Consider the following 21,953-nt stretch of genomic DNA (forward strand, 5'->3'; position numbering starts at 1 on the left):
ATAGATACAGAGAAAAAACTGAGGGTTGCTAGATGGGAGGGTGGGATGGGGATGAGGGAGAAGGTGAGGGGATTAGAAAGCACAAATTGGTAACCACAAGATTGCCATGGGATATGAAGGACAGTTTGGGGAATGTAATCAATAATGTTGTAAAAATTTTGTAGGATGTCAGATGGGCACTTGTCTTATTAGGGAGACCTCCTCAGGGATGATGTAGATGCCTGATCACTGCACTGTACACCTGAAGCTGAAGCTGAACAATCATGAATGTCAACTACAAGTTTATACATATATATACATACACACACACACACACACACACACACACACACACAGTCACAGGATGCGGAGCACAGCATAGGGTAGAGAGTCAATGGAATTGTATTATAACAACTACATACAATGTCAGAGGAGTAGTAGATTGGGGGAGAGGGGTTATCACTTTGTGAGGGGTGTAAATGTCTAACTATTATATTGTTTTGTACACCTGAAACTAATTTAAAGAAAGAAAGAAATGGTGATGAGGAAGAAATAGTCAGTGGTGTTCTGTGTCACTGAGAGATGAGGAGAAACGAGGACTGCAACTTGTCCTTTGGATTAAATAACAGGGAAGGAGGCTGTTGGTGACATTCATGAGCGTGATTTAAGTGGAGTGGTGAAGCCAGATGGTGGTAAATTGAGGTGTGCATGGAATGTGAAAAAGTGGAGAGAGTGTCTGTAGACAGCTCTTTAAAGAAGATTGGCTAAGGGCGAGGCAATTGCTCTGGGGGATTGGGGGTGCAGGAAGGGTTGTTTTAAAATGGCTTCAGAGTGCCTAGTGCTGATGGAAAGGGCTGGTAGAGGGAAAAGGACTGATGGTGTTGGGGAGGGTGCAGTGAGTGACAGAGCAAGGTCACTGAAGACGTGTGGGTGGGCAGAGCCCCACTTGTTCCATCCACAGGCATGAGTGCCACCCGTGTAGGCAGACTCCAGCATGGGGCCCGGTGGTTGGAGAGGAGGCGGGCAGTTCCCATCTGAAGACTTCTCTTCTCCCTGTGCAGTTTAAGAGCTGAGGTTATCTGCAGGAATAGGGCAACCCACAGTTTCAAGAGAGTTGAGAAGGTTCAAGACGAAGCTCCTGAGAATGGGGAAAGCCACCCAGAAAATTGTGGAGTTACCAGGCAGCTTTGGGAGCCCAGGTGAGGCTGAAAATGACAAATCTGTGACTGCCGTCAATGGGCTGGTGGTTTTCTCCAGCTCTCGGCAGCCCACGTGCTGTTAGGGAGACTAAACAGTGTAATTGATGCAGATGAGACAGAATAGTTGACAGAGAATAGCAGAGGGATGTTGACGAGGAGAAACATGGAACCTGAAGACAGTACAGAGAAGCACAGGCATCAAAGGCCTGGATCCTGATGAAGTTGAAAGAAGGAAGAGTAACTGAGGGAGAGGAAAAGTGGTCGGAATGAAGCGTTCGGAGTTTATGGTTTTAGAGGCCGCACAGTTCTGAGGGGGGATGGGGCAGTCTGTGTGTGTTTGGAGTGGAGGAGAGTGTCAGTAGGGATAAGACCATTTAAGTTGTTGATGCATTGCCACGTGGACTTTGATGTCACCCAGAAAGGTACTACCATCCTGCTCTCCGGTTAGTCCTTGGTGAATGGGTTCAAGTGACCGGAAGGATGGAGATTGCACGTATGGCAGCAGCGGGATGCACAAGGTTTTACATCAATTCCTGATGGCATAGCCTCAGAGAAGTGGCCTTTTTGTTCAGGGTTGGAAGATTAATGTTCTGGAATTGGAGTTAGGTTGCTAGGGAGGCACTCTGGCCCCACTTTCCAGCCCTGAGATAAGGAGACATGAGGAGACCTCAGGGGAGGGCCAGTGTTCGGTTGCAGCAAAGAAGGAGTCTGTTGGGTGGGGAGCACAGGGGAAGAAGTAGTGAGGAGGCTTCCAGGGAAGGGTGTGGCGTCCCAGAACCTGTTTACCCCAGGGCCACACCTGTCTGTCGTGAGGGCAGTGGGAACGGGGCAGTTCCACAGAGCAAACAGGAAGGGCTGGAGGGAAAGCATAAACTTTTGAGCCTGCCAGCACTGAGATGGCTGCCCTGTGGAATATAGAAAGCCCCTGAGTCAACCCAGCTCCAAATGTGGTCATCACTGGCATCCTGTTGCTCTGACATAATAGAATATCTTTAATCACATTTTCTATAAGAGCATTTGTACTAATTCTGGTTTTATACATATGGAATTTTTTATGTATGCCTACATGCTTAATCTGTGCATGTTTTCAGTGTCATGATAGTAACATGTTTATTTTGTGTATGTAACCCCTTACAATCTAGATTGGTGGAAGCACTCTAAGAAAGCTAAATGGTGGTAACTTGGATAACCTTGCATTTCCTTAGGGGACGTTGACGACTATAATGCTGAAGTGGAGGAAATCCTTCCTCAGCATCTCCAGCCATCTTCAAGTTCTGGCCTCGGCACTTCCCCGAGCTCTTCACCCCGGACGAGTCCCTGCCAGTCCCCTACAACTGCAGAGGGTCCTGCCCTCCCCATAAGACCAAGTCGAGCACCATCAAGAGCTCCTGGGCACCCAACTTCACAAAGTGTGTATTGTATTTAAAGTTTTGTATGACTTTCTCTAGTCAGTGTGTTTGATTTTAGGTGGTCAGGTGTCCGATGCCTTTGGATCTCCTTTGGTGAGCCATTTTCATTGAACTTTCATTCCTGTATGCTAAAGTGAGCTGTGGCTTTTGTGCGTACAGAAGAGGAAGCTTTGTAGACGGTAAGCCCTAAATGGAAACGAAACTCATTGTCACCGTCACTAGATGAGACTTTTTCCCTAATCCTTTCCTCTATGTGTTAAGGTTTGTCCCTTTCTTACAATTGATGATTTTCTACGGTATAGTAAGAACCCATAACTATTTGGGCATAGCTGTACATCTCTACATTACCCAAATTGTTGAATGGAGCAAGTAGACACAAAACAAATTTTTTTAATTGAAATTGTAGCCATCACTTCTCCAAGCTCGGAAGGGTTGTCTTTGGAAGCTGTTATATTACGTGATTCAGTCTGTTCCATGCTAACCGGTGTCTTCAGAAAGTATCTTCCGTTTCTAAACTTCTCAAGTTTATCCCTACTACTCTTAGAGGGCTGGCGTCATTAAGTAAATGCAAGATAAGCTGAGGTGGAGAGAAAGTACAGACGACAACTAACTTACATACTTTGTGCTGTCTTGACAGGGCCACTCAGTATATCACCTTTAGCCCCTGGGACCTCGGTAAAAAGTCCACATAGAGCTAGCGTTATTTCTTCCATGGTCCCAAAGGGTAATGTAATGGCAGAACTGCTTTTGGTAATGATACTGAAAATGTGTGTCATTATGTTACGGTACAAATTTAGAAAATTAGCAAAATAGAGACTTTATCATAAGTATATAGGAAGTTCCGTACCTCTGTGTTCACACCCACTTGGAACCTGAGCTTACCTAAGGCACTTTTCCAGGTTCTCCTAGTGACACTCTGCCAGCCACACAGCTGCAGCAAAAAGATTCTTCCCAGATCCTGGAGCCCAAGCGGCCACCTCCTCCCCGCCCAGTCGCTCCTCCCACACGTCCAGCTCCCCCACAAAGACCACCTCCACCTTCAGGTAACAGACCACTTTATTTCCATTTCTGCTGGATTGAAAATCCTCCTCCACACTGTTAAAAATGTTTTGCATGTTTTCAGACCTCTAGATTCTGAATTGTATTGTTTTTCTATTATTGTTGCTACTTCTTCGGCTTTTTTCTAAAAACATGGTAGGCATGACAGAACAGATAAAAAGAGTGTACACCATTAGATTTCTGTGTTCTGTTTCCATAGATGGCTTCTTACAAGTGTGCAAGAAGTGTTTTGTTTCTGCTAATTTGATGTAGTTATACTGACTTCTGTTAAATGTGTAATTCGATCTGAAGGACAAACATATACTTATTTACTATAAAGTTTCATATATTTGTTTAAATGTTCTCTTTAAATAAGTATAATGTTATTACTTAAATTATAAGAAGTACTTGCATTAAATAATAGCTTTTTGTAATACCAAGATACTAACATATAGTTCCTACATGATATTTGATATCATGAGTACTATAATAAATCTTTGACATTTCAATTCTTTATTTAATGTCATTTCCTTCCTGCTGCATATTTTCTTATGAATTATAAGGGGCTAGGAGTCCTGCACCTGCTAGAAAAGAATTTGGAGGTAACCATTTATATTTGTCATAATATGTGCACCTTGGTTCATTGATGTTTTGGAGTTTGATCCCTGTAACTGAAGACATTTTAGGTTTGTTTGATAAAAGTCAAAATGAGTGATATTTATACGCCAAGTTAAAAATAGCTCCAAATTTCCATTATATTCCATTAAGTAAAAGACTAGATCTTGGTTTTATTAGAATGAGCAAAAGCCTCCACTTCCCAGGTAGACATAGGTGAATTACTCATCAAGGTGTGATACACTTTTCCTTAATAAATATAGTCAGTTTGGTTACAAAGATTTAATCTCCCCAAATCATATTAATTTCAAAAGGGATTCAGGTACAGTGAATATAGAACATCTCCTGAGTATTTGATTAGTGATGCTCTAGTACATTCCTTTGTCTAGTAGCTTAACAAATTAAGTAATTAGCAAAATTTCATAGGAGTGCAAGTTAAAGTTATAATAATTATCTGAAATGCATCTTTCATTTTGCATGGCTTTATCATAACTTGTCATAAAACTCATGCTTCATTATTTTAAATATAAGAATAATTTTATTTTTTTCAATAAGGAAATTTTTATCAATAAAGAATTACTTTTTGTTTAAAGTGTAGTTTATTTGATTTATGAAAACTCAACAATGCTCAGTTGGAGGTATATATTTGCCAAGTTTATTTAACCTAATTCTCAAGAAAGGATGACACAGGTTATCACAGTTCCACAGAAGAGCTTTTATAAATCCAGTTTTAATATTATTAAGGCTCATTATACATGTGTAGTTGGTCTCTTTCTACTCTAGTTGCCTAGCGACATTGCTGACCAATTCACATTATTGTAGATTGACTTTGCTTGTGTGTGGATATTGATGACTTTGTATAATAAGGATAGATAAATTATTTTTGCATTATAGCTTCTGCAAAATACTGCTAGATGATAATTTTTCCATTAACTTACAGAGAAAACATTAATTTCTCCTGTTTTAAACGCTTTTATTTATATTTTTTTGATAAATTCTATTTATCTTCTCCTTTAATTAGGAAAACAACCTATAGAAAATAAACTTTTAAATGAAATTGTGAAAAGTTATGAGTATATCATATTACCGACTCAGTGGCTTAGAAACCTGATTTAATTTTTAAAAATTACCTCTTTTCATAATTCTTTTATAGGCAGTGTTTGTAGCATATATATATATATATTTTGCCCTACAAATCAACTCCTTTAAGGCAGTAAGCTTAGAGAAAGTCATTATAGTACTTTTAGAATTTTTTTAAAATAGTGCAGCAAAACTAACTTCTAAGAGACTAATACAGCCTCATACAAATTTAAAATAAAATTCAGACTTTGTTTTTTGTTTTTGACTGTCAAGTATTGGAGCGCTTATTTGTGATTTAACTCTAAATATAAGGACTGAGGTAATCATAACAGCTTTTGTTAAATATATTTTTAAATTCCCTACTGCTAGTAATGTCAGATGTAGAAAGAAAACTGTCATTCCCTTTCTACTTTTCTTTTTGAGGAAAGGGAGGACTGAGGTTTGGGCTAGGCATCTCAAGTCATTTGGTTTGTATTGATATATTTGAAGAAATTTAAAGTAGAAAGAGAACCTTCTTGCAAAAGTAAGTCTAACACAGAAATTGTCTTGTGTGCCTGCATTTCATTCTGTGCTGTAGGCCCTGAACAATATACAGCTTCTGTTCTTTTTCTAAAAAGGTATTGGAGCCCCTCCCAGTCCTGGGGTAGCTAGGCGAGAGATGGAAGGTAACAAGACTTTTGCATCAAAGATATGGATCTCTCATTTTATTTCTAAATGTCAGCCTCTCCAGTGTGTAAAAGCATACTAAATCTTTTCTTATTCCACCTGTAAACTTCCCTTCCTCCTCCTATGTATACCTTGTAACCTTGTATTTTTTCTCTTTTCATTCTATGTTGTGTATAGTTTCTAACAGATACCCATTTAATTTCCCTGCAATTCTTAGATGTTGTTTTACACTGTTTTGTTTTATATATACTTAGGATGTGAAATTACTGTACAATGTTATTTTAAGAAGAATGCCTTCAAAATCCTTTTCAGAATAAGTCAAATGTTTAGAAATGTACTATACTAACTCTGAAGTTTTGAAAATTAATAATTATAATTAAACCCTGTTAATTCAGGTCCAAGAATCATTTGTGAATGATTTCAGATTACTTAAATGTTTTTATGGGTAGTGATACCGAACTAAATTTGCTTAAAAGACCATTAAGACTAGAAGTCATTCATTAAGCTGATAGTCATTAAAGGACTGATATATTTCACATAACAATTACACTTGAACTTTCTTCCCAAAAGAATAAATCTTAGATGCTACATTTAATAGTTGCCCCTGCTCCATTTGGCCCCAAAAGCAATTTATTTCATTTCATCCTTCCCCTACCTTTCTAATGAGTGTGAACCACAGTTTAACACTTGCTTTCACAAGGCAGATATTTAGCAATAAGATGCACCTGTCTTCTACCTTAATCATAGGATTTTGTTATAGAAATCCAAAAGATCTCATCAGATTACTTTATCCATAATGACATCTACAGCATGAAGCCCTAAAACAATATAAGGAGCCTCTTGTGTAACTTGGAAAATGCAGCTCTGTTTATATGCTCAGGACAAATTTGTCGGCCAAGCTCTGAGAGGCAGTCATGCCACATCTTGTGACCAGTCCCACAAGCTGGTCATATGTTTTCAAGGTTCTGGGAGAGAGCCTTTTCTGTTGGGAAAGTCACCTTAAAAGTGACCCTATGAGCGAGGAATCAGACCGACGGCTAAGTTGTCTCCCAAGAATGTCACTATTAAGTATTCTAATTTTTGTCACTTTTGGGATATATCATTCAGGACTGATAATACCCTTCATCATTATCCGAAGCAAAGTACTTCTGCTGCCATCTCATGCCCCCATTTCTGCTGGTCATGAAACAAAATAGCCAACTTATGCAGTATTGCTCTATTGCTTACTTATGACTAACTGTTTTTCTTCCTGCTTCAAAGCACCCAAAAGCCCTGGAACAACACGGAAAGATAATATAGGTAAAAGCACTTGAATTGAGCTCCTTAACCTTAAAACTGGACCATGAATAGATACTTGGGACATAACTGCATGGTTTCTTGTTTCTTGTTTTGAAACCAAAACTCTTATATATATGGTGTGATGTCTTCATTCCAGGCCGCAATCAACCTTCACCCCAAGCAGGACTCACAGCCCCAGGACCTACTGGATACAGTGCAGCCAGACCGGTAGGCAGCACCCAGCCTGGGGGCCAGGGGGTCTAAGCTCTAGGGCCTAGTGTGCTACTAGTCAGATGTGTTACTCTGGAGAAATCATGTGACCCATCAAGGCCTCAGTCTCCTCAACTGTAACATGGGGACTTGTACTTGAAATCTCTAAGATACCTCTCATCTCTAACGTTATGTTAACTAACAGCCGATGTGTGATCAAACAATACAGTGAATGTTTAAATGTAAAAAATTTATTACAGTAAAAGACACATTGCCATTAATACCCCTCAAAATATCCTATTGTTCTTGGGACCTGTTCTGAAGCAGTTCTGGAAGCCCTCTTTCATGAGTGTCTTTAGTTTTGCTGTCATGGCTGCCTTGACATCCTCAATGGATTCAAAACATTTATCGTTCATGGTCATTTGGATTTGCGGTATGAGCCAAAAGTCACAGGGTGCCAGACCTGGTGAATAAAGTGGATGAGGACACACCGTAATGTTTTTATTTGACAGAAATTGCCAGAAGCAATGTGTGACAAGGAGCCTTTTCGTTGTAATCACAAAATACGGTGAGTGCTGCTGCCGAGTGCCATCCAACGGAAAGGCAGGCATCTTCAATACAGGAAGCAGCACATCAAACCTTACTAACAGTGTGTGAGAAGTTTCAACTTGTTTGGTGCAGTCAGTCGGGTGTGAGCTACAGCTGAGAGAAGTTTTAAAGTGTGCCATACATCATCCTTCATCATGACAATGCTCTGTGTCACACATCACTTCTGGTATATGGCAATTTCTGTCAAAAACATTACGGTGTGTCCTCATCCACCTTATTCACCGGATCTGGCACCGTGCGACTTCTGGCTCTTCCCCAAAGTCAAACTGATTCAGGGCATCAAGGCAGCCACCACAGTGCAACTAAAGACACTCAATGAAAAAGGACTTCCAGAACTGCTTCAGAAGGTGGCAAGAACAATGGGATAAGTGTGTTCGAAGCGAGGGGAAGTATTCTGAGGGGGATTAATGGCAATGTGTCTTTTACTGGAAAAACTTTTTTTTTTAAATTTTATTGGGGAAGAGGAACAGGACTTTATTGGGGAACAGTGTGTACTTCAGGACTTTTTTCCAAGTCAAGTTGTCCTTTCAGTCTTAGTTGTGGGGGGCGCAGCTCAGCTCCAGGTCCAGTTGCCGTTGCTAGTTGCAGGGGGCACAGCCCACCATCCCTTGCGGAAGTCGAACCAGCAACTTTGTGGTTGAGAGGACGCGCTCCAACCAACTGAGACATCCAGAAGCTCAGTGGCAGCTCAGCTCAAGGTGCCCTGTTGAGTCTTAGTTGCGGGGGGCACTGCCCACCATCCCTTGCAGGACTTGAGGAATTGAACTGGCAACCTTGTGGTTGAGAGCCCACTGGCCCATGTGGGAATCGAACCGGCAGCCTTCGGAGTTAGGAGCATGGAGCTCCAACCACCTGAGCCACCAGGCCGGCCCGAAAAATTTTTTATTTAAACGTTCACCGTATCATTTGATCACACCTCGTAAATACCTGATTTCATTTTCATCTTATTTTTGCTTTTTGATTGTAATAGCAACTTGAGATCGGACTTCAACAAATGAGTGTTATTTGACATCTCAAACTAGTCAGATAATAAATACATGGTTTAGCAGTTTTTAAATCATGTTTTCTGAGTATGTAATGAGGACATAAAGCCGTCCTTCCATAAGAAGAATTTTAAAATTAGATTTCAGGAAAAACAATTTATGATGGAGTTGGAATACTAAAACTGATTCTAATGGTATTAAAAGTAGGAGAGCAGGTGGTGTGGTGCTGGGCTTTTCCCCTTGTTGTGAATCTAGTTTTCTGTAACTTTATCATATGTTGTTATATATATATAATTATTCTATTACCCAAATGAAAATTTTCTTCGGGATATAAATACTTTAAAAAGAAAGAAAGGAAATGGAAAACAGTCACTCTCAGTAACTTGGGCTTGTCTCGTGCAGCCTGGCACTGCTGGGAGGCCTCTGGCTGAAGAGTGGGAACTGACTGTAAGAAATTAAGGAACTGCTTCTAATTTCTAATAAGGCATTTCCATAAACTTTCTAAGATAGAAATGTTTTGTCTTTTCTGTTGTAGCTCTCTATTTAATTTCCAACTTAAAGGTCCTTTTCTATATGTAATGTTACACTAATGTCTGTGGAATATTCCTGAAGATACCTATTACCCACTCTCCCTTTTTCAAAAAAAGGGAAAATTGCTGTTCACTGACTCCACCACCACACTCCCCACAAGTGCTTTTTGAAATTCTATGTAATACTGTAAGAATAAGGAAAGAAAGTCAGGATTTCATGAGATTACATTCATAACTTTTGCTTCAAGTAAGAAGTATTGGGGGATTAGTGCCTTCAGCAAACGTATGAAAATAGAAAATATATTTTTCACCAGTGTGTCTTCCAGTGTGTTTAATTTAGCAGATTGAGTAGTAATCAGAGAGTGTTTACTTCTGTGTTTAGAAAAAGAGTCTCAGGGTGTGGTTTTTATAAGACTCTCAGTTGCTCAGCGTGTGGCTCTCCATCTCCTTGTGAACTTTGGTCCCATCCTCCTCTCCCGTTAAGGCAGCTTTGCCTGCGGTCAAGAGCAAGGTCAGCTCGGCAGACCTGAGTTTGGATCCTGGCTTTATTTTCCACCTTTGTGGTCTTGGGAAAGTGATATACATGTCTTCATCTTAATTTAAAATAGAGATGATAAAATAACACTTACCTTTGATGGATATTTTGAAGATGAAATGGAAATACTTCTACAGTGCTTGATTAACGTAGTGCCTGGCACATAGTAAACAGTGAAAAATGAGAAGGAAAATTTTAAAACTTACGACTATATTGCTATGAGTAGAAAGCAGTTAAAATAACAGAGGGGAATAATACCAGAGAGGAGATTTAATGAGATGGCAGAAGCAGTGGTTTTCACAAAATCTTATCTGTTGAAGATAAGTTAAATGTCTCAAATGTTATTTGTCCCATTTACAGACCATTCCGCCCCGCGCTGGCGTGATCAGCGCGCCGCAGAGCCATGCTCGGGCATCTGCTGGAAGACTGACTCCTGAAAGCCAAAGCAAACCATCAGAAGTACTGAAAGGTAGACACTGTATTAGAAACACCAGTTGAAAAAACCCAGAACCTTCTGACATTTTACTAAAGGAAGGAAGTCTAAAACATGGTTTTCTAGAAAACACCTAACATCCAAAAATGATTTTTTCAGGTTCACCTCTTCTTCCTGAACCCCTGAAGCCTCAGGCTGCCCTGCCTGTGCAGCCTACTCTGCCCCCACCTGTTCAAAAGATGCAGGAGCCTCTTGTCCCTGTGGCAGCGCCTATGCCTCCGGCTGCCCCTCAGCCAAACTTGGACACCCCCCCACAAGCGCCACCTCGGAGCAGGTCGTCCCACAGCTTGCCTTCAGAACCTTCGCCGCAGACACAAGTAAGTCCAGCTAGTACACAGAGTGACAGCTTTGATGCCTTTGGCAGTCTTCGGACGCATTTGTTTTAATTATTAGGCTTTTCTAAGAAATAAATATCTGATTCCATTTTCTTTTTATTTTTGCTTTTTGATAGTAATAGCATCTTGTGATATGACTTCAACAACTGAGTGTTATTTGACGTCTCAAATTAGTGAGATAACAAACTCATGGTTTGGCTGTTTGAGGGTTTGTTTTTGTTTGTTTTTAACCTGCTGCTCAGATCAGTGATTCTCAGAGGGTGAGCCTGAATGAGGTCTCTTTAGGAAACTTTCAAGTGGCTCCCAGGCTGTTTTATTTTGTTAACCTTTTAAAGTATTTGTGACCTTTTTGATGTATAATTTACTTTGGATAGTAAATGAATGAGGATGAACAGCAATAGTTTATTTTTCTTATTGCTCACAGCTAATAAATTAGTTTGGGCTCTCACTCTCTGGAGAGAGAGGCAGTCAGATCAATCCCTGAGCACTGGCCGTATGGTTAATTTCCCATGAACAAAGAATAATCCTTCTATTCTTCCTGATGCACAGTTCTCTCCTGTGGTGGAGCTGGCACTGGGGTTCCTCAGGTATCTCGAACAGTTTCAGTCATTACTGGATCAGTTTAGGTGGCTTGGGTGTGTAGCAGGAGGGTTAGTCACCAAAGTAAAAACCATCAAAATGTCACCTTATTAGTGTCACACAGACAACAGTGCCATTGCCTGAGTGGGTGGAAATCATCAACACAAGGGCTTGCGTTCTGAGTCCAGCTCGGCAGACCTGAGTGTGAGTCTGGGCTTTATTCTCCACCTTTGCAGTCTTGGGAAAATGATATACATTTCTTCTTCTTAATTTAAAATAGTGATGATAAAATAATACTTACCTCTGAGGGATATTTTGAAGATGAGGAACTTTGTTATGCCAGAGTGATCTCACATTGGCAAGACATCTGCTATGTATATACAAAGGTATTTTAATACATGAATAATCATGCAAGTTGTTTTACTTTTATTTGGGTGCTGTTTTACTTAGTTTTTGTTATATACACTTCAGTAAAATTATTAAAATAAAATATTTAGTAAGTACATTTTTTGTTGTTACATTTTATTTTTGTCCTAAAGTATTAACTTGAAAATGCCTTCAAGGCCAAAGCAATGTGTAAAGTTTTAAAAGTCTGCCTTTAAACTTTGGAAAGATCTAAAATACAGAAATATAAGCACATTTATAAATACTAGTTTGCATTTATTTTTACAGTTATCTGAGTATGTCCAGCTAGTTGGCAGACGATAACAGTTTCCTATACTTCTGCTTAGTGAAAAATAGATATTAAAGTAAATATTGACTTAAAACAATAATATTGTTAGCAGTTAGCACTTACTCCTTAGACTATTGGTCACATTTTTAAAAGCTGACGAAGGATGTATAATTGAGAAAAAAGTTCTCTTTATTAACATCAAACAATATTCTGTTTTTTAGCTTAGAAAATTGAAGATATATAATAACTGTAGAAATCCTTCAAACACTCATTGTCCACTATTTTTTTCTTTCTGCCAATCTACTTTTAATGGGTCATGAATTTTTTTCTCATTTTCTTGTAAGGTGTACTATTGTATTTTTTAAAATGTAGTTGAAGGGCAGAAAACTTTCAAACTAGCTATGAAAGTGAGCATCTATTTCATAGTAAAAGTGAAACTTAATTCCTAAAAATGGATTAAGTATTCTTAGACCAATATGGAAGTAGATACGGTCCTCGAATAACATCGTTTTGTTCAACATCATTTCATTATAACATTGACGAGATTCCATAGGAACTTAACTCTTATTTACATCAATTAGCCTGTGGTAAAATTGGTTTCGTTATACATAGTTTCACTTAAAGTTGAAGAACCTACCCACAACGTTAAGTGAGGACTTACTGTACTCTGAAAAACTTCAGAAAGAGCAAAATGTCAAGCAAGATTCCAGATTTCAGAAGAAAGGCATCTTATGACACAAAAATACTATAGGATGAACATTCAGTGACTGCCACATATCATTTTCTTAGGTCATTTTTATTATTTTGGGTTCTGGTTTTTAGTGGAATGGGTGTAGTGATTGGTGGCAGGTAGCACGTGCTTTGGTGTGACCTGGTAGATTGTGTTCTCGAATCGTGTATTCAGTTCATCGAACTATCAGATGTTTATTTTAAATTCTAAGTATTCTATTTGTGCCTCAGTCATTGATATCAAATTCCTCTGAATATTATATACACAGATACATTTTTCTTTTTTGGGGTGAGGGTCTTGTTCATGTGGAGACGTCTTTGTGAAAGACCACAAGCCATTACAGTGCTGGGGAGCTAGAAGGAAGCGGAAGTGTTTTACCTTTTTGTCCCTTTCGAATTTTGAACCATCAGAATAATGCCTATTCAAAAACTAATACATTTAAGATTTTAAAATCTTCTGCTCTGGCTATAAGTAAAAAAGGATGAGATTTTAAAATATGACATATTTGATATTTTGGTAATAACATGAAATAGTCATAGAATTGAACTTCTGGTAATTTTTACATGTCTTTTTAATTCTGCCCAACATTTACAAGGTATTTAAAATGTGAAAACATACATGACCCAGCTTTACTTTTTATCCCTATTTAAATGTTTTTCAACTCTCTGAATTCTACATAGAAAAGATTCTTTTAATTCAAATGATTATGTAACATGTTGTATATCCTTTACAAAATGTAAAAATGCCTCACTTACCTGTCTGACTTCCAACAGCTTAGTCATCTGATTATCAGCTAAGAACCGGAAGTCAGGAAATCCACCAGGAAGTAAAGTAACAGCATCACTGCCATACTATTGACATGATAGCTGACAGTGAGGGCAGAATCCAAGTAGAAAATCTCAGCATTCTGGATCTATTTAATACCACTTCTGTACATCTTAGTATAAACCTTTTCTTACTCTCCTATCCAGTGCCAAAGCTGAGACCCAAAAACCTGAGCTCATTGAGAAAGTATTAACTTAAATTCAAGAGTCTCATGTTTAGTAGGCAGGAAACTCTAATACTGTATTTTAGAATGGTGTTTCTCTAAATTGTCAAAGTGAGTTTTGGTATTTTACAATAAGGGAAGCTTTAGATATTGGAGAAGATTTGCTCAAAATGGTTCCTTAAAAATACTGCTGTATTATAGCAAGATTATGATTTCATCATAAAGGAGGGCGCAGCTCACAGTGGCCCATGCGGGGATCGAACCAGCAACCTTGGTGTTATTAGCACCGCTCTCTAACCAATTGAGCTAACTGGCCACTCCTATGATTTCATTTTTAAACAACAAAAATAGGATCCAGTTTCTTACCATGTTGCACCTTCCAACTAATAAATTCTGAGGTGAACATGATAGTATTGTCCTTCAGAAAATTTGAGTAATGTAGAACAAGCCTGGATCCTCACCATTTTTGTTTGAGTAAATAGTAATTTTCATTTTTTTGCCAAGTTATGCCATTTTGTTTATTTTCTCTAATGACAATAAACCCATAGGCTATCTTAAGGCTGTATCCTACTCTTTTGGGCTGTCATAAACTGAGTGGCTTAAACAGTAGAAATTTGTTTTCTCACAGTTCGGGAGCTGAAGTCCAAGATCAGGATGATAGTATAAGGTTGGGTTCTGGTGACGGCTCTTTTCCTGGCTGGCAGGCGGCAGCTTTCTTGCTGTGTGCTCACATGACCTTTCCTCGCTGCTTCACGGGGAGAAAAAGAGAGCAGGCTCTCTGGTGTGTCTTCTCCTATGGCCACTCATTTCATCTTGAGGGCCCCCACCCTCGTGACCTCGTGTAACCCCGGTTACCCACAGAAGGCCCATGTTCGAATACCATCACCTTGGCGATTAGGGCTTCAACATATGAATTGGTGTGGTGGTGGTGGTGTGGGGGTACAAATATTTCGTCCGTACAGGCTGCTTAAAATATTTTAGAGCTCCGGGAACCCATTTCGATTATTACTTTTGGAATAACAAAACTTTGAACTGGTTAGCAATCAGCCTTGGACAAAATTAAAGTTTGAGTCCTAATTCAGCTCTACAGTTTTCATTCAAAATTACAAAAGAAGTTGGAATTGTCACTTGAACTTATGCTATGCCCTTGCAAATATCACTGCTCTCAGATTCTGTATATAATCGAGAACTAAGAGTATTTTGAAGACTGAATTGTTAGGGTTGCTGGTTGGTCTCAGATTGTCCTCCTAACTCTTTCCTTTGATGTCTGTGTTCCCTTTTTCAAAGCAGGAGCAACCATCAGGGTAACAGGTACTGGATTATTTCTCAGTCTTCTATGTGCTTCTCATCTGTCTTAGCTCATTAGATGTATGAGTCTTGTGCTTCATACATCTAACGTTTCACTCATTTTTAAAACTACCTGTCCACATTAATAAATTCTGTTATCATGCTGTAAAACCTGCTTTTTCTTTTTCTTAGTATTTTGAATTTTTAGGAATGATTTTGTTCTTGCTAATGCTTTACCATATTTTTCTTTATTTTTATGAAAATTAACAAAACTAAAAAGTATAACTTCAGTAAGGTAAGCTTTACGTATATGAAAGTCTTGGCAAAACCAAATTGATTCTTGGCATACTTACGTAAATACAAAATTCAATGTACTTTATTAGGTTTATTTTGGGAAATTTTTTTTCAAGTTTTAGTTGCAAGGTTCTTTTTGGTAAGGAAGGACTAATGATTTAGAAAGATGAAATTTAGTATTGTAACAGGATTATTTAAAGGTCTTTCCAACACCTTTCTCTGTGAAAATACCATTGTTTTGAATGTCAAGTCATCACAAATGCCTCTTAGGTTATAAATTAATTCTAATATAATAAATGGTGGTGTGGTTGTCATTTTAATTTCAAGTCTGATTGGGCAAAATGATCCTGCTTCTACCAAATTACCTTTAACTTATTTTGGAAAAAAAGTTTTAATGCATGAAAATAAGTATACTTAAATATGTAGCATTTATTTGGCAAGGGCCTACTGTTCTGAGCTGAGCTTGTGGACTATTCTATCTGCCATGGGAGAATTGGGTCCCAGACCCCATCAGATACTTATGTTTTGTTATATTAATCATAAATAAGCCAGACATTATTGGTAATATAGAGTTAATTTTAATTTCATGATGTCCATGATAAATTTGTCTCTCAAGTAGATGTCCACTTGTATAGGTCTGTTTACCTTTAATACACTTAGAATACAGTTTAGAATCTGTGACATGTTTACTCTTTAGTTTTGTACAAATTTATTGTTGTATTAAGTTTGAAGAAAAATATACTTGTTCATTCAATTATAAAGTATGTTATAGGACAGTTGAATAAAACAATCATATACTTGAAAGTTACTCACTTACGAAGTTATCTACCCCATTTCCTTTTGCAAGTGAACAGCCTTCCCTATTCTTAAGCATCAAGTTACTGTTTGATAAGACTCATTTACATTTTATTGGGACTGCTGCTCTTTATTTCAACATATTTCATGAGCATTTAGTTATTTTGCTTTAACAACCATCTAAATTCATTTTGGGTAGTGCTCCCTTTTGTTACATGGCAAGTCTTGAGCTGAAATTCTCCCTGTCTTGTTCTTTTTAACCTAATTTTTTTTTTAATATGGCATAAATATCCAAGTCATCCACCTGGTTTTAATAACTGTGGTTTTTAAAAATTAAAATGAAATGCCTGATGAACTAACTTGCTCATAAGGCCAGGCTCATAGTTGTGTTTCCCTTGAGAAAAGTGGGCTGAGCTCCACTCCAACGGGCTTCTTTGTGAACTAGGCACAGAGTGTCAGTTTCTTATGACTGGAAAGTAATTCGGAACACTGCCAGTAACACAGATCACAGACAGGGTGTCACATACAAAGGGCTGTGCACCACTTGGGGCACAGCTTCATTTGGGTTTTGGAATTACTATACCAGATATAAAATAGAACTTCCCCCCCTGGTTTTAAATAATCATTGTGTTTGGTTATTAATAAGCCTACCTGTTTGGGAACATTTCTACAAGATGAGGAAGGTCAATTGAGGAATATTGTCACATTATTCACAGTTCATTCTATGAAGGAGAACTTCTGTTAGAAGGCAGAGAATGCTTTAAACATTCACTTTTCCAAGTAGAAAGGGAAAAGACATATTGTCTTCAGCTTGTGAATACAAATATACTAATAAAATTAATTTCATCCATAAAGTTGAATTTCCATGGTAACATTAAGTAAAAATATATTCTAACGAATAATGAAATCACATCATCATCATAGATGGGTGTTGGAAGTTTATTTATACAGATTTAGCATAAGTTCTGAAAATGTTTCTTAAGTTTGTGCTAATACCTGATAGAACTGGGCAAAAATAAAACTCACTTGCTAATTCTGTACAATTCCATTTTACCACATCAATACTTGCATGCATGAAATGAGCTCTATTTAATAAATGGATTTATTTAGTAGGGAGTTTTTAAAGCATAAGATTTTAGCTGTTTTACATAATCCACTAGATAACAAACTGCACAAGCTCCTTTTTACTTCCTAAATTTGTATATTTGACCCCATAATGAAGTAAAGTTGAGACAGAAGGCAGCATAAGGGAGCATTAAAAATAAATATATTTCTTGAAGTTTATTTTTTTGATTATTCAGTGCTCTCTTTTCCAGGTAAAAACAAATGGAGTTTCCGCTGTCAGACTGGAATCACCATTAAAGAGTGACCCATTTGAAGATCTGTCATTGAATCTGCTTGCTGTATCAAAGGCTCAGTTATCTGTTCAAGCGTCACCTGTTCTAACCCCAGACCCAAAGGGGTTGATTCAGTTCCCTTCTGCAACACAAAGTAACATTAATACTTTGAGTTCTGTAAGTTGCATGCCAACGTTGCCTCCCATTCCAGCCCGGAGTAAATCCCAGGAAAACATGCGGTGTTCTCCAAACCCATTCACTACGAGCTTGACTAGCACAAATCCTTTCACAGACAGGACTGCCACTCCTGGAAACCCATTTAGAGCCAAGTCTCAAGAATCAGAGGCAACTTCCTGGTTCTCCAAAGAAGAGCCTGTTGCTGACAGTCCTTTCCCTTCTCTGAAGCCTCTTGGTCGTACCAATAGCAAGCCTTCATCTTCACTTGATGGCATTAAGGACAGTTTTGATCTGCAGGGCCAGTCTACAGTACAGATGAGCAACCCAAAAGGATGGGTGACCTTCGAGGAAGAGGAGGACCGTGTGAAAGGGAAGTCTATGTCAGCATGTCCAGACGTACTGGGTAACCAACCCGGTTCGTCTTCTGGCTCCAGTGTGACCTTTGGTGACGACTGGGATAAAGGTACAGAGGTTTCTTTCTGTGCGTTGCCCTCAAGAAGACCACCTCCACCTCCTGTCCGTCTGCTCCCACCTGCCACTGCGCCTCCAGCCGATCCTTTCGCAGCTTTGGCGTCTAAGGCATCACCCATACTAGACTTCACAGAAAGATAATGCTCGACAGTAGGAAACAGTTGTTTTTCAGTTTTGGCAGTCTAGAGCCAAAAGAATTGGGCATTAGTTATTCATTATGTGCAATAAGTCATTGTTAAGTGCACTGATGTCGTCATGAAATACCACTATTTAATGTGTACAAAGTTGGAATATGTGTATATTGGAAATAAGGAAAAGCCCTTTTCATTATTAACTGGAGTTTTGATGTGTTTCTGTTTGGATAACAAAGAGAGTAGTAGCCATAAAAAGTGCTCAAAACTACTTTAGAACATAGTCCTTATTCAGAAATTCTTTGTTGTTAGTCTCTAAAGAATCTCAAAAAGCCCAAACAACTTCTAGCTGACATTACTGCCAGCTCTCTCGTGCTTGTTGACAATTGGAATTTATAAGTATTTACCAAAGAGCTGTCAAAGTGATACTGAAACCGAATTTTGGAAAGCATTGCTTTAAAAAGTGTGTGTGTGTACACACACCCACACACACACATACACACATACATATATATATATATATACACACACACACACACATATTTGTAAAACTTATCATTTAAATTCTAGGATATAACTCAGACAGAATTTTTACCTAAAAGTTCTAACACAGTTCTTTTTTTAATATTTCATTATCAAAGTGATAACTGTAAATGAAATTTGGACTTCTCATAATTTTCTTTCCAAAACTAGAATAATCCTCACTACAGGACCAGAATTTTCTGCCATTCCACACCCCACCCCTTGAAACACACACACAACACACCTTCTAGTTACTCTCCACTCCAGTGCCCCCACATGCTTTTCTCTGGGAGAAGCTTCTTGCAGCTGGAAGCAGCATATTTTGTGGTCCCTGTCATGTAGACAGACACTCCAGCCCTTTCAGAAAAGCACTATGGCCTTTTACGTCGGGAAGACACATACCAATGAGTCCAGTGAGAAAAGTTAGAGCTGAATGTATTCTCGGCACATAAAGGCATGTGTTGCCTCTTTCCCTCCCTCACATTTCTCTTTGCTGCTTTTGCTCTGGAACTTCGTTAGCAGGAAAAGCAGTAGTTGTCTGAGTGCTTTGAATTGGGGACCCACTCAGTGTGTGTTCTCTCCCCTTAAGGCCACAGGACACATCTGTGATGCTGCTGTACGTCCTTAGAGGCTACACCTCAGATTAGCTGTGGATTTTGTCTCCTGCACTGCCAATATACAGCCAATCCTGCTCTTAGTGATTTTATGAAGTACACAGGATTTTTACAGAATGTAGTATTTTGATATCATTAAGTAATCCCAATCAGAAAACTCCTTGAGCAGTTGTGGTCTTGTTGTCAGCTTCAGTTCAAATCATCTTTGCCCATTAAGACTTAACATTAACGTTCCTTTTATATGAAGAGTTGTATATGTCCATCTAAATTCCATTGTCCACATTTAACCTTTAAAGATGTGCATTGGGGAATGTCAGAAAACAGAGTTGATGGCTAAGAATATGTAAAGTGGAAAAGCACAGCAAACTGCATTGCACTTAACCACATAAAGCAAATCTATTAGGACAAAATACTTTTCTAAGTGCTCAAATGTTATCAAAATACTATATTTATAGAATTAATCCTCTCTCTGTTAACAGCCAGGGTTTGCTGTTAGAAATAACTCTTGTGAGTTTTATATTATGCTTTGGGGGGGGTGTTCTAATCATTTCAGCATTGGTATATTTTAAACAGCAGTATTACTATAAGCAGTGTGCTTCAAAATGTGAATTAACTTGTTGAAACTGTGGCTTTAACATCTGTGTGATTAGTATATTTGGTATTTGCTCTCTATTAGCAAAATAATTCATTATAAACTTCACTAGTACAGATTGCAGTTCTGTTTCCTATTGAATATAAACTACTGTCTAAAATATACATATCATGCAGCAGCTCAGCCTTTATCAGGAGAATTATATCTGGCAAGTTGCTGAAAGTGCACAAAGTTAGGAAAGTTAAAGGTATGCTGCAAATAACTAGCCGTTATTCTGTGTATTATTAAAATATTTACCAGTTCTGTTAAAAGCAGAGCAGAAATTAGACACTGAGGATCTCTTTGTGAATTCTTTGTTCTCTATAGTAGATTGCTGTTTATATGTAAGAATTTTATTGCTTATGTGGCATACAGTATTTATAACTATATACTTTATAGACATACAGCATTAAAGTCAGTGGTATATGAACAGTCTGTACATATCCTGTGAAATGTGCTGTCATATGAAATAAATATACCTGTCTTTACCATATTGACTGCTCGAAAGGGAAGAATTTTTCTCAGCCATTTTCCTTGAACCTACATAAAACAAGTTGAGTGACGTTTGGGGATTAACTCTGATTGTTGAATCAGGTATTTTAATTCAAGATCTTATTTTCATTCATTTCATGTCTCCATATAATACTCCAAAAGTAAGAAGAAAGATATTCTGAGATTACTAATCATTAAGAAGCCCATGCACTTATTCTGTAAAAGAGGCCCTCATTCAAAATTGTGTTGGCTTGAAAATCACACAAGCATGAAGGATGATTTTCTAACCCCCAGCAAAAGAAACGTTGCAGAGGGCAACGGGGAAACAGGCACATGAATAGCCAGACAAGAGACTGGCTAAAAAGACCCAAATAAGAGACCAAGGCTACTTGGTGAGTATTGCCCTTTTTCAGTGATTGCTATTCAAAACAATAACCTTGATTCATAAGTAGTTTAATTATATATATTAACCTCTGATTAAGAAGTTACAGATAGAGGATAATTGGTTTTAAATTTTTTTTTTAGTTTTAAGATAACTGTAGATTTATGTACAGTTGTTAGAAATAATACATAGAGATCCCAGGCACCCTTTCCCAGTATCCGCAGTGGTAAAATTTTGCAAAACTAGTTCACTACTGTAACCAGCATATTAACTGATACAAAGCATTTCCTTCCCCACAAAGATCCCTCATGTTGCCCTTTCCTCACTACCTTCTCGTCCCATCCCCCGTTTTCTGTCCTTAACTTCTGGCAACCACTAACTTATTCTCCATTTCTATTATTTTGCCACTTCAAGAATGTTATATAAATGGTATATAACCTTTTGGAATTGGCTTTTTCTACTCATCATAATTCTCCGGAGATTCATCTAGATTGTGTGTGTATAATAGTTCGTTCCTTTGTATTACTAAATAGTATTCCATGGTATGGATGGACCACAGTTGGTTTAGCCATTCGCCCACCCATTGAAGGACACGTGGGTTGTTCCTAGTTTGAGGCTATTATAAATACAGCTGCTATGAACATTCATGTACAGAGTTTTGTGTGAACCTAAGTTTTCATTTCTCTGGGATAAATGCTCAGGAGAGCAATTGCTGGGTCATAGGGTACATGCTTGGATTTTTAAAAAACTGACCAACTGTTTTCCAGATGTCAGGACCATTTTACATTTCCATGTAAAATTTTGCATCTGCTGCTGTCACTATTTTTTATTTTAGCCATTTTAGTAGTGGATATTTCATTATGGCTTTGTTTCCTTAATAGCTAATGATGG

The 21,953-nt window shown here is 38.2% G+C and overlaps 1 protein-coding gene across 20 annotated transcripts in view; it reads left to right on the forward strand.

Annotated features, from left to right (window-relative positions):
• SYNJ1 (synaptojanin 1) overlaps positions 1–20,681 on the forward strand; it is an 82,401-nt gene extending 61,720 nt beyond the window's left edge. For 3 of the 20 annotated variants that reach the window (XM_019730194.2, XM_019730199.2, XM_074326018.1), the window contains exons 24-33: positions 2,384–2,587; positions 3,487–3,630; positions 4,189–4,227; positions 5,938–5,985; positions 7,247–7,285; positions 7,422–7,492; positions 10,492–10,600; positions 10,724–10,941; positions 15,217–15,240; positions 17,622–20,681. In XM_019730194.2, coding sequence (XP_019585753.2) covers positions 2,384–2,587; positions 3,487–3,630; positions 4,189–4,227; positions 5,938–5,985; positions 7,247–7,285; positions 7,422–7,492; positions 10,492–10,600; positions 10,724–10,941; positions 15,217–15,237 — 893 coding nt within the window. In that variant the 3' untranslated portion in view covers positions 15,238–15,240; positions 17,622–20,681. The remainder of the gene's footprint in view (positions 1–2,383; positions 2,588–3,486; positions 3,631–4,188; positions 4,228–5,937; positions 5,986–7,246; positions 7,286–7,421; positions 7,493–10,491; positions 10,601–10,723; positions 10,942–15,216; positions 15,241–17,621) is intronic. The other 17 variants (XM_019730182.2, XM_019730185.2, XM_019730183.2 and 14 more) reach the window with 11 other exon arrangements.
• Positions 20,682–21,953: the final 1,272 nt, after the last annotated feature.

This window comes from Rhinolophus sinicus, linkage group LG01, assembly GCF_036562045.2.
Source record: "Rhinolophus sinicus isolate RSC01 linkage group LG01, ASM3656204v1, whole genome shotgun sequence".
Taxonomy (NCBI): domain Eukaryota; kingdom Metazoa; phylum Chordata; class Mammalia; order Chiroptera; family Rhinolophidae; genus Rhinolophus; species Rhinolophus sinicus.